Source organism: Vulpes vulpes, chromosome 16, assembly GCF_048418805.1.
Source record: "Vulpes vulpes isolate BD-2025 chromosome 16, VulVul3, whole genome shotgun sequence".
In the NCBI taxonomy this organism is placed as follows: Eukaryota; Metazoa; Chordata; class Mammalia; order Carnivora; family Canidae; genus Vulpes; species Vulpes vulpes.
In genome coordinates this window covers 37,504,441-37,516,488 of record NC_132795.1, presented here as the reverse complement: position 1 = coordinate 37,516,488, position 12,048 = coordinate 37,504,441, and the positions used below count along the sequence as shown (strand labels likewise).

The 12,048-nt window shown below is 48.5% G+C and overlaps 1 protein-coding gene across 4 annotated transcripts in view; it reads left to right on the top strand.

Moving 5' to 3' along the window:
• Window positions 1-12,048, top strand: part of PPM1H (protein phosphatase, Mg2+/Mn2+ dependent 1H) — a 253,610-nt gene that overhangs the window by 179,998 nt on the left and 61,564 nt on the right. For all 4 annotated transcript variants that reach the window (XM_072743134.1, XM_026001656.2, XM_072743133.1 and 1 more), the window contains exon 6: window positions 6,062-6,180. In XM_072743134.1, the coding sequence (XP_072599235.1) occupies window positions 6,062-6,180 (119 nt within the window). The remainder of the gene's footprint in view (window positions 1-6,061; window positions 6,181-12,048) is intronic.

The window sequence follows — 12,048 nt, the reverse complement described above, 5'->3', positions numbered from 1 at the left end:
AAAAAGAGAAAAACCAAGAAACTAACTATAGAGAACAAGCTGATGGTTACCAGAGGGGAGGTGGATAGGGGGATTGTCGCGCGCGCTGGGGGCGACAACCGTCCAGGAATGAGGGTAAGGGAATGAGGAAAAGAAAAGAGACATAAACAGAGTGGGAGCAGGAGGGACATATGGCCGGATTCAGCCACAATGCCAACTTTATTTGTATTATTCACTCTTTTATAAAGCAGGGTTGTTTAACAAGCAGGATATTTTAAGCTTAGTTCTCCAGACATGTCCTTTCACAGTAGATAGCAACAGTATGCGCCCTTGAATAGATAGCAATAGTATGCGTCCTTGAGCCACAAGCCTTCAACAACAAGGGTGAGACAGGTGGGCCACGGTTGGAAGAGTCAACAGAGAGCCATTGCTCGATCCATTAGCCCCTTCCTGGCACGCGGCTCCCAACAGGGGATTGAGGAGGGCACCTGTGATGAGCACTGAGTACTATATAGAATTGTTGAATCACTATATTGTGCACCTGAAACTAATGTAACACTATATATTAATACTAGAATTAAGATAGAAACTTAATTAAACTAAGCAAAAATAAAAAATAATGATTTTTAGGTTTTTTCAAATAGTAATCCATGTCAAACAGTAGAGTCATAAATACAGATACGTTAAAAAGAAACCCGTCAAGGGATCCCTGGGTGGCGCAGCGGTTTGGCGCCTGCCTTTGGCCCAGGGCGCGATCCTGGAGACCCAGGATCAAATCCCGCGTCGGGCTCCCTGCATGGAGCCTGCTTCTCCCTCTGCCTGTGTCTCTGCCTCTCTCTCTCTCTCTCTCTGTGTGGCTATCATAAATAAATAAAAATTAAAAAAAAAAAGAAACCCGTCATAATATTTTATGACATTTAGATGACTGAGCATATGTACTTACACAAACACATACGTAGAAGATCACGTTATGGACTGAGTGTGCCGCTACCCCACCCCCCACCCCAATAAAAAAAAACTATGTTGAAGCCGTACCACCCAGAGTGCTAAATTTGGAAACAGGACCTTTACAGAAGGAATTAAGGTTAAATGAGATCACAAGAGTAGGGTCTTCATCAGATAAGATTACTGTCCTGAGAAGAAGAGACCCCAGAGAGCTTGATTATTGTCCCAAGAGAGACAGAGGAAAGCCCGTGTGAGATGCAGGAAGAAGCTGGAGTCTGCAAGCCAGGTTGCGAATCTGCTGGCCCCCTGATCTTGGACTTCCTAGCCTCCAGATAGTGTTCAAACCCCCAGGCTGTGGTACTTCAGTAGACCAGCCCACCTAATAACTAAGACGAAATACGTAAACTTTCATGAGTATTACAGGAAAAGATACGCAAATGAGCACAAGTATATTTTCCTCTGAAAAACCAACAGGTATGTGTCCCATAGTTATTGCAGCATCTCATTTTTTATCAATCAACAACCTCTTTGCTCTACTTGTTGTACTTAGTTCTTGAGGTTTTTCTTGAGCACCAGTAACTCCATCCGGTCTGACAGATACAATAATAGCACGTATTGAAATCGCTGGTAAGAAGGGAACCTAAAATTAGGATACAGATGGTGATTTTTTAAAAATCTAAATAACAGGTGATAGGTACACATGGAATACAGGTAAATTCTATAGTGGGCATAATTGTGGCAGAAAATATGTCCTGTGTCATGTGCAATGTGCTGGGACAATTAGAGAAGAAAAAAAATAACTACGTAGAGGTAGAGAAACCTAAGGTTTTAAGATCAGTATCAGTGGAGGATGAATATTACAGTATTGCTTCAGAGCTGAAAGGCACTTTCTTTTTCACCTTTTGACATATCTGAAGTTGGGATATTTTACAACTGATTGGTGCTGTCAGCCAAGTGGCAGGCATGACATGGATGTCCTCTCCTGGGCGTGTGCAGACATCAAAAGAGCAGCACCAGACTTGCAGAGTGGGCGTCCAGCAGCTTAGAAGAAAACCCTGCAGACAAAAAGGAAGCACTCTTAAGCCTCTTTGGATTCTCGTGGTTGTGCAGAGGGGCTTGGAGGTGTGAATCTGACTTGTTGAGGCGCATTCCTGAAGTGAGAGTTAGAAATAAGCAAGCTCTAGATAATTGCGGAGCTGACTTAAGAACTTTGCACCCCTGGTTCTGAGGCTTGTAGTTCTTCGGTGGATTAAGGAAGGTTGCATCACCAGTGCTCCAATGAAACACGGGCTACTGCTGTGTGGAAAAATCACGAACATTAGGGACTCGGAGTTGAAAACGGATGAGCAGTTGGATTCTAAAGGTAAAAAATGTTTTGGAAAACCTTAGCCAATATACTTCTTCACCTGTATATTCTTCTTAAATATCCCTCAGACTAATATATTTTTTAAAAATTCATCTAAGTCTGAAGGAGCTCATTCAAAAAGAACAAAATAAAAATTTGAAGTAGCAAGAAAGTACTAGACATAGTTTAATTGGCACCTTTCCCCCCTTTCTTAAGGGTAATAAAATAATGGCCCCTCTAATAAAGGGTGTCTTAGAATTGTTAAAACACATTAGCCTGTTGTCAGAATGGGGGGAAAGCAAGTGGTTTGAAACCCTGAAGGCCTCTGCACATGAAGCGGCTGCAGATGTCACCGAACCGTTGGACTTAAGGCCGCTCTGTGCTGCTCATCCTCGCAGGGAGAGGGCAGGTGGCCCCTGCAGAGAGCCAGCCGCTCAGGAGTCCCCAGCTGCTTTGCAGACGTCTGCCTCAGCAGGTAGTCCAGCAATGCATACCACCCAGTGTGGGCCCCCAAGAAGGGTAAGGCGGTACTTAGTAACAGCACCGTCCAAGGGCCGCTCATCCTCTTGGCAAGAGGACAGAGTCCCTGGAAGGCTGCACATTTACCCCTCTTGGTCACTTGCGTCTGTCAAGAAACATACTTAGAAATGGCCTTTGTTTTTTGTTTTTTTAAAGATTTTTATTTATTCATGAGAGACAGAGAGAGAGGCAGAGACACAAGCAGAGGGAGAAGCAGGCCCCATGCAGGGAGCCCGATGTGGGACTCGACCCTGGGACCCCAGGATCACGCCCTGGGCTGAAGGCAGACGCTCAACCGCTGAGCCACCCGGGCTGCCCTAGAAATGGCCTTTGGATCCTAACCTGTTCGTTAATATATATGTGTGCGTTCACCTGTATCTGTATACACACGTTCCCTTGTATGTATGTATGTGTCTCCTGTGTGGATCCGTGTACATGTGACACAACTTATGTGAGCTCATACCCACGTACACACACATGCTCACTGACATATATTGTTCGATGACCTGCTTTTTACAAATATATCCACTCTTTCCATGTCATTACGTCTTTTCTGTAGTGTCAGTATAAATGATACTTAGGATTCCTTCGCCTGGATTTTCACTCATTTATTTAATCTCTTCTACTATTAAAGGATTTCTTCTAGCTACTTCAGGAACATCCTTATGACCAAGCTGTGTGCAGATCTGTAATTTTTGGTCACTGGGTCCTCATAGGTACCTATTGGCAATCCATACTTACCGTGGTCCAGGAGCAACAGTTTCATAGGCCTTTTGCCCATTTCTTGTTTTTTTGTAAATGTATGAGCAGGTTAAAGGTTGGAATGGGTATTATGGACATGATATTAAGCTCAGGTTCTGAATCCACCCAGGCCTGGCTGATAACCTTGGTGTTTTAAGTTCTCTGGATCTGGGACACGTGGGTTGCTCAGCGGATGGGCATCTACCTTCGGCTCAGGGAATGATCCCATGGTCCTGGGATCGAGTCCTGCATCAGGCTCCTTGCAGGAAGCCTGCTTCTCCCTCTGCCCATGTCTCTTCCTCTCTCTCTCTCTCTTTCTCTCTCATGAATAAATAAGTAAAAATCTTAAAAGAAAAAAATAGAAACTTTAAGTTCTCTGGATCTTCATTTCCTCATATGTAAATTGAGTCTATGACATGTGCTTTGTAGGATTGTTGAGGTCATAACAAGTATATCAAGTGCCTGGTATATGGTAACCCCTAAGTCAGTGTTTGACCAGCTTGGGGAGTTAGGTGTAGACATAAATGTCATGCTGATGGAGTCCCACGGTCCTAAGGGATGATAAAGGGTACATTGTAGATGCTGCTGCTCATTGACTATTTATGCCTCTGCTCCTTTGATCAGTACAGCTGGTGTCCTGGGTGTGTGACTCCTGTAGTCACACGGGGCCCTACACATGGTTCAGTGCTCTGCTGTTGCTGTCTAGAAAGTCTTAATTTTGAACAGTCTCCATATTTTCATTTTGCCCTGGGCCCCACAGATTTTGTAGCCGGTTCCACGTTGTAAGGTTGTCAGGAGTGTGAAATGAGAGCTCACAAAGGACATATCATACTTAGGAGGTAATAGGGTTCAGTGATCATTAGATAGGTATAATAATTTTTTACGAGCATGGACAACTATGATAAGTGTGTTCATTTAATTATTGAAAGTGTGAGATAAATAGACAATTAATCTCAGATAGATTAAGAAACTGAGGCTCCAGAAGCTTCATCACCAACTAAAATCATACAGCTTATCAATGCAGAACATGGATTCAAACCCAAGTCCACATCACCAAAGCCCATACCACTGACCTGCCCTAGTATCAGTTTCCTTCCTTCCTTCCCTCCCTCCCTCCTTCCCTCCTTCCCCCCTTCCCTCCTCCCTCCCTCCCTTCCTTCCTTCCTTCCTTCCTTCCTTCCTTCCTTCCTTCCTTCCTTCCTTCCTTCTCCGTAAAACTCAGTGTTTAAGTGTCCTTGATATTCATCAGCATCCCAACCCTCAACCCTCAGAGAGGTTTCAGAGCCCCTCAAAGGTGTTCTAGAATTCCTGCCAGACCTGGAAACTTTGGGGGCTACAGCAGACAGTAAAGACGCTTCCTCTTCTCAGTATTGACCTGCTCAGAATTCCATTATCTGGCCCAGTCTAGCCACCCTGGTGACAATTCATCTTGCTTCCTTTGATTCCTAACACACTTACTTGGGATGACCAGTGTCCAACTAAGCCTCCAAACCACCATGAGAATCGCAGATCTGCCAGGGTCAGGTCCGGGAAAGAGGCTGGGGGAGATGCCTATTTCCAGTAGATGGAGGACATGGCCATCTGTCCTGTGGCAGGGATCCCTTGCTTTCCTACGGGGCCGGGTCATGATTTGCTCTGCTCTGACCACTCTTCCTTTCCAAAAAAAAAAAAAGAGGAGAGAGGGAGGGCGGAAGAGAAAGGATCCATTCCACCACGCTGCTAATAAGCAGGCGCACAGCTTGGTGGGGAAGCTTCAATGCAAGTTTGCTTATGGTGTGTGGCCCTGGAGCAGGGAAGTTCAGGCTTGAGCATTTCATCTCTTGGATAGCTGGATTCGAATTTTCGAACGTGACAATGAGACTGTTTGTTGTTTCAAAGCAATTCCCTAAGTGGCTGTTTGCTCAAGACTTTTGTAGTGTGAACAGAGATTTGGGGGAGGGGAAGAAGCCATCTGCTCTGGAATCGTCTTCCAATTACATGATCAAATTACTGCAGAGCAAAATGGAGGGAGTCCAACAGAAAATTCCCGTCTGGTGTATCAGCCCCAACCTGCTCTCCTGGGCCATTGTGTCCATGTAGAGATTCCTAGGCGGGTTCCAAAGGCGAGGCCGTGGTCGCCGAGAGTGGGAGTGGGAGGACAGCAGACAGAGCCACGGAGGAGAGTCAGGGTGAGCTTTCTTGCTGCAACAACGTGCCATTCAGGAAAATGAAATGATTTTGGGTTTGAATTAAAAAGTGAATTTTTGGAGAAACTCAGTTTCTTGTCCTTTTGGTGTCAGTGATCCCTATCTCTGATTACAATTAATTTATCCTATGAAAATGAAATTGGTACATCCCTTTATAAGTGCAGTTGGTGATTATTCGCTAATACTCCACTTGTAGACCAGCCCATCTATTTATTTCCCTTTAAATAGAACAGTTTTCTTGTTTTTGAAATATGGACTCTCTTGATTTGCAAAACATTATTCGAGTCTTATTTTTCCTTCTAAAGATGTGTGTGTGGTTTTTTCCCCCCCTTTCTTTTGCTATTAGGCATTCATGCAGCCTCACTTGCTGGGAAATGAGTTCACACATTTGGAGTTTCCAAGGAGAGTACAGAGAAAGGAACTTGGAAAGAAGATGCTCTACAGGGACTTTAATATGACAGGCTGGTAAGAACGTGCCTCCCTCTGCCTCGGCACTGCCACAGCGTGTCTGAGGGGAGCGTCACCACCCCCAAAAAGCCATTTACGCAGTTTGGATCAAATAGTGCAGCCGGAGACCTTGGGTTGGTGGTGTAAGAACAGGGGCTCTGGCCATTTCTGCTGTGTTTGCTGGGGCGCCAATTCTCAAATCACGGTGTGGGTTTGCTTCTGTGCTTCTCTGAGGTCCTCTCTGGGGACACTGGACCCCGCGAAGTTGACATAATTCCTCACTTCGTATGAGCAAGCATTTCTGAGGCTTTTAAAACACATTTTAGTTTTTAGGTCAGGGACTCAAAGGAATGGGCTAACAGTTTATTGAGCCAGACTGGAATGGATTTGAATCCTAATTCCAATCTTTCTAAATAGGCAGAGTTGGGTAAACTACATAACCCCTAGGAGCTGAATTTTCCATGAATAAAGTGGAAAAAAAATATCCTCCTTGAGGGGTCATTGTAAGGGCTAGAGGTAATGAACCATCTTCAGTAGTTTTCCACGTTCACATGGAGCTAAGCATCTTGGCCGGGGGTGGTCTTACTCCCGCAACACACCTATGTAAGCACCAAGATCGTTTCTGTAGTGCATCAGTGGCTGACATTGACTAAGACCTCATCTGTTTCTCCTATATGAAAAGTAGGTACGATATAAAGTACATATCCGTCATAGGATTGACGTAAGGACAAGATGGGAAATGTCTGGTGCGGAGAAGTGTCAGTAAAGATTTGCTGTTAGCCTGGAGGTACTGACCATTGAGCCTCCTGCCAGCCTGGAGGAAAGAAGGACGAGCCAGTAGACTCTTTCCTTGACATACATATCTCCAGCATGGGCAAAGGAGGAGTGGATTCCAGTATCTCTTCTTCATTGATCAAAATAGCTGTAACAGATAGTCTCAGCCCAAATTCTCATGGTAGTGACTTCTAGGCTGGGAATCTACTCCTAAATTCTTAAGGGAGCTTAAGGGAACAGTTGAGCTACCCAGGGAAGATGAGGGGCTGGTCTAGGGCACTTCCAGTTGTCCTTTACTATCTGAAAGAGAAGATTTTCCCCACTCTCCACGCTTCTTCTAGTGCAGGGTCAGCAAACCATAGCCCCAAAGCCAAATTCCACCCACAGCCCCTTTCTGTAAGTAATTTTTTTGGTACAGCTGCATTCATTTATATACGTTTGATCTTGGCTACCGTCACTGTACACCAAGGTGGTTGGGTTAGTTGGAACTGAGACGGTATAACCCACAAAGCCTTTAAAATATTCACCCCCGTTTTAAAACAGGACTGGATTTGGCAGGAGGGGTTCACCCCCTTTGCAGCTCTGAGGTTCTGGAGTTTTGGTGCCCTAGAATCATTACCCTTACCCAACTGGGTTTTCTTTGTAAGTTCATTTTTATTGAATCGGCAGTATCAGCACTCTTTAAGGAGAAGGTTAAGGTGAGGGCTACTAGGGTTTGGAAAAGCGTGGTGGGGTTTAGTCTAGGTTTTGCAGAGTTTAGGATGTTGGAAGGAAAGGTGTCCCATGTCAGGAATCCCAGGGCTTGCAAACACATAAACAAAAAGAGTGGACTTGAGAGACAATGAGGAATGGGGCCAAAAAGAAAGAGAGCATCTATGGGAAATCAGACTGAGTTGGTATCAAGGGAACGTAATTGAGGATAAGGGAAGCCAGGCAGAGAAGTACATTTACTGTGGGAGGCTCTGGGTTGTGCTGGAGTGTTTCTGAGGAGAATGAATGATGAAAGCAATTCTGGGGAGGCAGTCCTAAGGAGTTTGAAGGAGAACGAAGAGAGAAAGCAGATTCAGGTACCCAGGAGAAAACTAGCAGAGAAATACGTACGTGAAGGGCCCGGGGTGGCTCAGTCGGCTAAGTGTCCGACTCTTGATCTCGGCTCAGGTCATGATCTCAGGGTCCTGGAATCCAGCTCCCCGCTCAGCCGGGAGTCTGCTTCTCTCCCTCCGCCCCTCCTCATTCTCTCTCGCTCTCATGGGATCATGACCTGAAGGCGTGATGAAGGCAGACGCTTAACTGTCTGAGCAACCCAGGTGCCCCTAAATAAATCAATGTCGAAAGAAAAAAGAAAAGAAAAGAAAAGAAAAGAAAAGAAAAGAAAAGAAAAGAAAAGTATGTGATGTCTCAGGGGCCAGATAGAGGGATGGAAGCAGAAAACAGAGGAGGGAAATGAACAAGAAACTAGATGATTTAGCCCAGGACTGAATGTGAGCGGGGTTAAGTCCTTAATTAATCCAGTTACCTGTTCAAATAGGTCCCTTCAGCTGGTCTGTAATCCCCGGGGAGGCGGGGGACAGTGCCTGGGCCAGGATTACTCCCTGGCAGAAAGGAGGGAAAAGGTGGGAGTGACTGCAGGTGGGGGGGGGGGGGGGGAGGGTGGGAAAAAGGAGCTTGCTGGCCTCTGAGATGGGTAAGCGTGAGGCACGGCTGTTGTGTGTTCTCTCTGTGCTAGAAGGCAAATTACATCTATGCAGTCAGAACACACTGGGTAAACAAATGGCTAAAGATTACCCCCATTTTATGATTTTTTAAAATGTAGATAAGTTCGAGGACTAGATTACATCCAACTCTGTGCGTACACAGTCTCTTGCTCGCTCTTACACACACACACACACACACACAGTGTTAGCATGATCCTAAGAAAATAAGCCTTTCCATAAATAAGCTGTGTGTAATGCATGGAACTCCACAGAAGGCCCCAAATAATTTAGGAGCCAGGACTGAGAACGGCTTCAGTCAGACGCGGTTTGCTGATTTGTCTCCACACAGTTCCCTGCGTGGCTGTTGGCTCCAGCTGCGACGCGGCGCAGACGTATCTGTGTCTCTCCGTGTATTTTCTATCTGTTCTTTTGTCTTGAAATTGACACTTAGGGAAAAGGAGGGATCTCCAGATCTTCCTGGAATACATGGGGACGTGTAGAACCAAGCTAGACCTCTGCTTATGGAAACTCCCTTCCTCAACTCTAATGGATTCCTTTTTTTTTAACCTCTCATGAGGAACCTCAGATCTAGCAGTTATCTTTGAGGACTTCAGACAAACACACCATGCGATCACGCTTTGCTGCCTTTCCGAATTGTCTCTAGAAAGAGAAGAGCTGGCAAATCAATTCTGTAGAAAGGGAGATGAATGAAGGTCTCATGAAGGCAGAGAAGGTGGCTCGTCTCCCACAAATGCCTTACATGACCACCAGGTTGTTGGGATTGGTTGAAGGTGGTCTGGTGAGTATTTGGGATGTGGCACGCTTGAGGACATGAGTCCTTGCCGTGTCCCTTTATGTTCTGGGCTTCAGCGTGAGCCTTGGCCCGCGTCCTTGTTTTTTGGAAGCCCTCCTACAAATCAAGGGTTTGCCTAATTCGAAGCCCTATAATCCGTGTAGTAAATACCTAGTTGTGATGGAAAGGCTCTTCTCCCCCACGCAGCCCCGGCTCCTCAGGATAGCAGTGGGCCCACCTGACACAGGCTGATGAGAGCCATCGGGGATTCCTCAGAGTGACCGGTCCTGGGAGCCAGGTGTGTGTCACAGACGAGAAGACCAGGGCAGCGAGGCCCCGTTTCAGGGCCCCGTAAGGTGGGAGAAGCTGGGATGTGAACCCACTGTTGGCCGGTGACTGTGCCGGGCCGCCCGATGCCGGAGGGCTCCTCTTCTCTGCGCCCGTTTTGCAGCAGAGCACGCCGAGCTCCAGGGAGTTGGCTCAGCTCTGTGGGCAGGGGGGCCAGCCCGAGGCCTAGGTCCCAGGGCTCCGAGCCCCGAGAGCTCTTCCTGCACATACGGCAGCCCTGTCTCCTTCCAGGGTAAGGCGAGACGGAATCACCCAGCTTTGAGCTGGGACATAAAGCGAAGCAGCCCCCACCCCCACCCCCGGGTCCGTGTCTGCTGACAGTCCTTTAAGCGAGGGGGGGGATGAGCGAAGCCTCAGGAGCTGCTGAGGCCCTGACCTCTGGTTCCTGCCGGAGGCTCCAGCTGCCCCTACGAGCCTGCATGGCCTTCAGGGTGCCCAGGTGGCTGGGAGCCCCGGGAGCCAGGGCCGCCTGCTGTCGCCGGAGGAGCGTCTGCAGCGGGGGCAGCGCCAGCCGGGGCCCAGTGTCCTCACCAGCCAGGAGCCCGCCGCCTCCTGATGGGCCTGAGGTGCCCAGGGTTGTGGCCGCTAGGCCCCTCACGAGGCTGCCGGCGTCTCCCCTTCACCTCCTCGTGGCCTTGTCAGGGCCCCAGCGCCAGGGGCGGCCCCTGAGCTGCTGTCGCTGTCACTGGAGTCCCTGCCCGGGTGCCAGCCCTGTGTCGGCTGCCGGAGCGCCAGGCCCGCGTCCCGACCTGCGGCCCCCGAGCCACCTCGGGCCTCAGTTGGCCGCGAGCACCTCTGTCACCGGGTGGAAACCAGAGCCCCTCACAGCTGCCTTGGTGGCACCAGGTCCTGCTGCCGGGCCTGCTGGCAACTTCGCCTTGTCACGTGGGATCAGCGTTGGTCGTGCGCTAGGTCCAGGCGCGTGGGGGGGGAGCAGGAGAACATTTGTGGGGGGGGGGCTGCAGCCACAGCCCTGGCAGCCGGCCACGTCCTCCAGCAGCTGTTCCTGGCCTGATGGGATTTGTACAGAGAGCCGGGGCCAGAGAGGAAGAGAAGTCCATCGTGTGAATGCGAGATTGCTTCCAGATGGTTCTGGTTATGAGTAAAGTACACCAGAATTCTTTCCTTAAGCAAAGCCTCTCTAACGTTTATGATGGTCTCATTTCAGAGAACAGCCTGGACCTGTAACCCGAGACGGCCTGGCTTAGTTAGTACAGAGTTTACAGCTTTGAGAGCTCGGCTCCCCGGGTGCTGGCCCTTGCTCTGCCAAGACCCTGGAGCCTTGGGCAAACCCTGGGCGCCTCGTTCTCTCATTTGCAAAATGCTTCCTTTGCCCCTCGCCGCGCCAGCCTCTGTGTCTGGTGGCAGTTGGGTTTTGCTCTGCTCTTCAGAGCTTCTGGAAGAGACCAGTTCCATTAGAAAGCTTCCAGTGATGGTAACCTTTCATTTTGATCTTTCGCAGCCCTTAACTCTTTAGGACTCTAACTTGATGACACATCAGGGCAGTTTTCCCCTCCTGTATTTCCTTTAAAACTATGAGGAAATCAGAGATTTTTCCACTGGGAGCAGAGCGAGGTCAGCCACCATTTTATCCTTTTCAGTACTCGCTATTTTTTGCTAAGGCCAAGGCAATACCGTTTCTGGTCTGAGTGCTCTCCAGCCCAGTAGCCACCAGCCACATGTGGCCATTTAAATTTATATTACTGGAAACTAAATAAAATTTTAAAAAAAATTCTTTCCCCAGGTCGCACTTGCTGCATCCCAATTGCTCGGTAGCTGACCGGGGCTCGCGACCGCTGACCTGGACAGTGCAGACAGCACGGCGGGCATCACAGTTCCACGGATGGCCCTGCTCTCCAGGCGGTGGGAGGGGACGGATCGAGTTGAGGGCAGGGGAGGACATGCAGGAAGCTGTCTGTAACTGAGCATCCCAATGGCAAGGGCTTCAAAAATACAAAAATGCCACCGAGCACAGACAGGGCGAGTAAGTGGAATGGCACAGTCACATCTGGTGGCCTCTGGCCCCACTCCTAGCCTGGGTGTTGGCTTCACCCTTCAGAGGCATCAGTCACCGTATTCAGGGACAGCTCATGGCCAGTGGTCGCTCCCTGGCAAGCCTGCTGGCGAGCCTGAAGGAAGACCCGCTTCCTTTGCCCCCTGCTCAGTGGCCTGCCTCCCTCACCCCGGGCCTGCCATTGGCACTTCTGTTCCTCTTGCTTTTCCTTCTACATCTTGCGGGGAGCATTTCAGACCCTGGAAAGCATTCCAGCCCTTTCT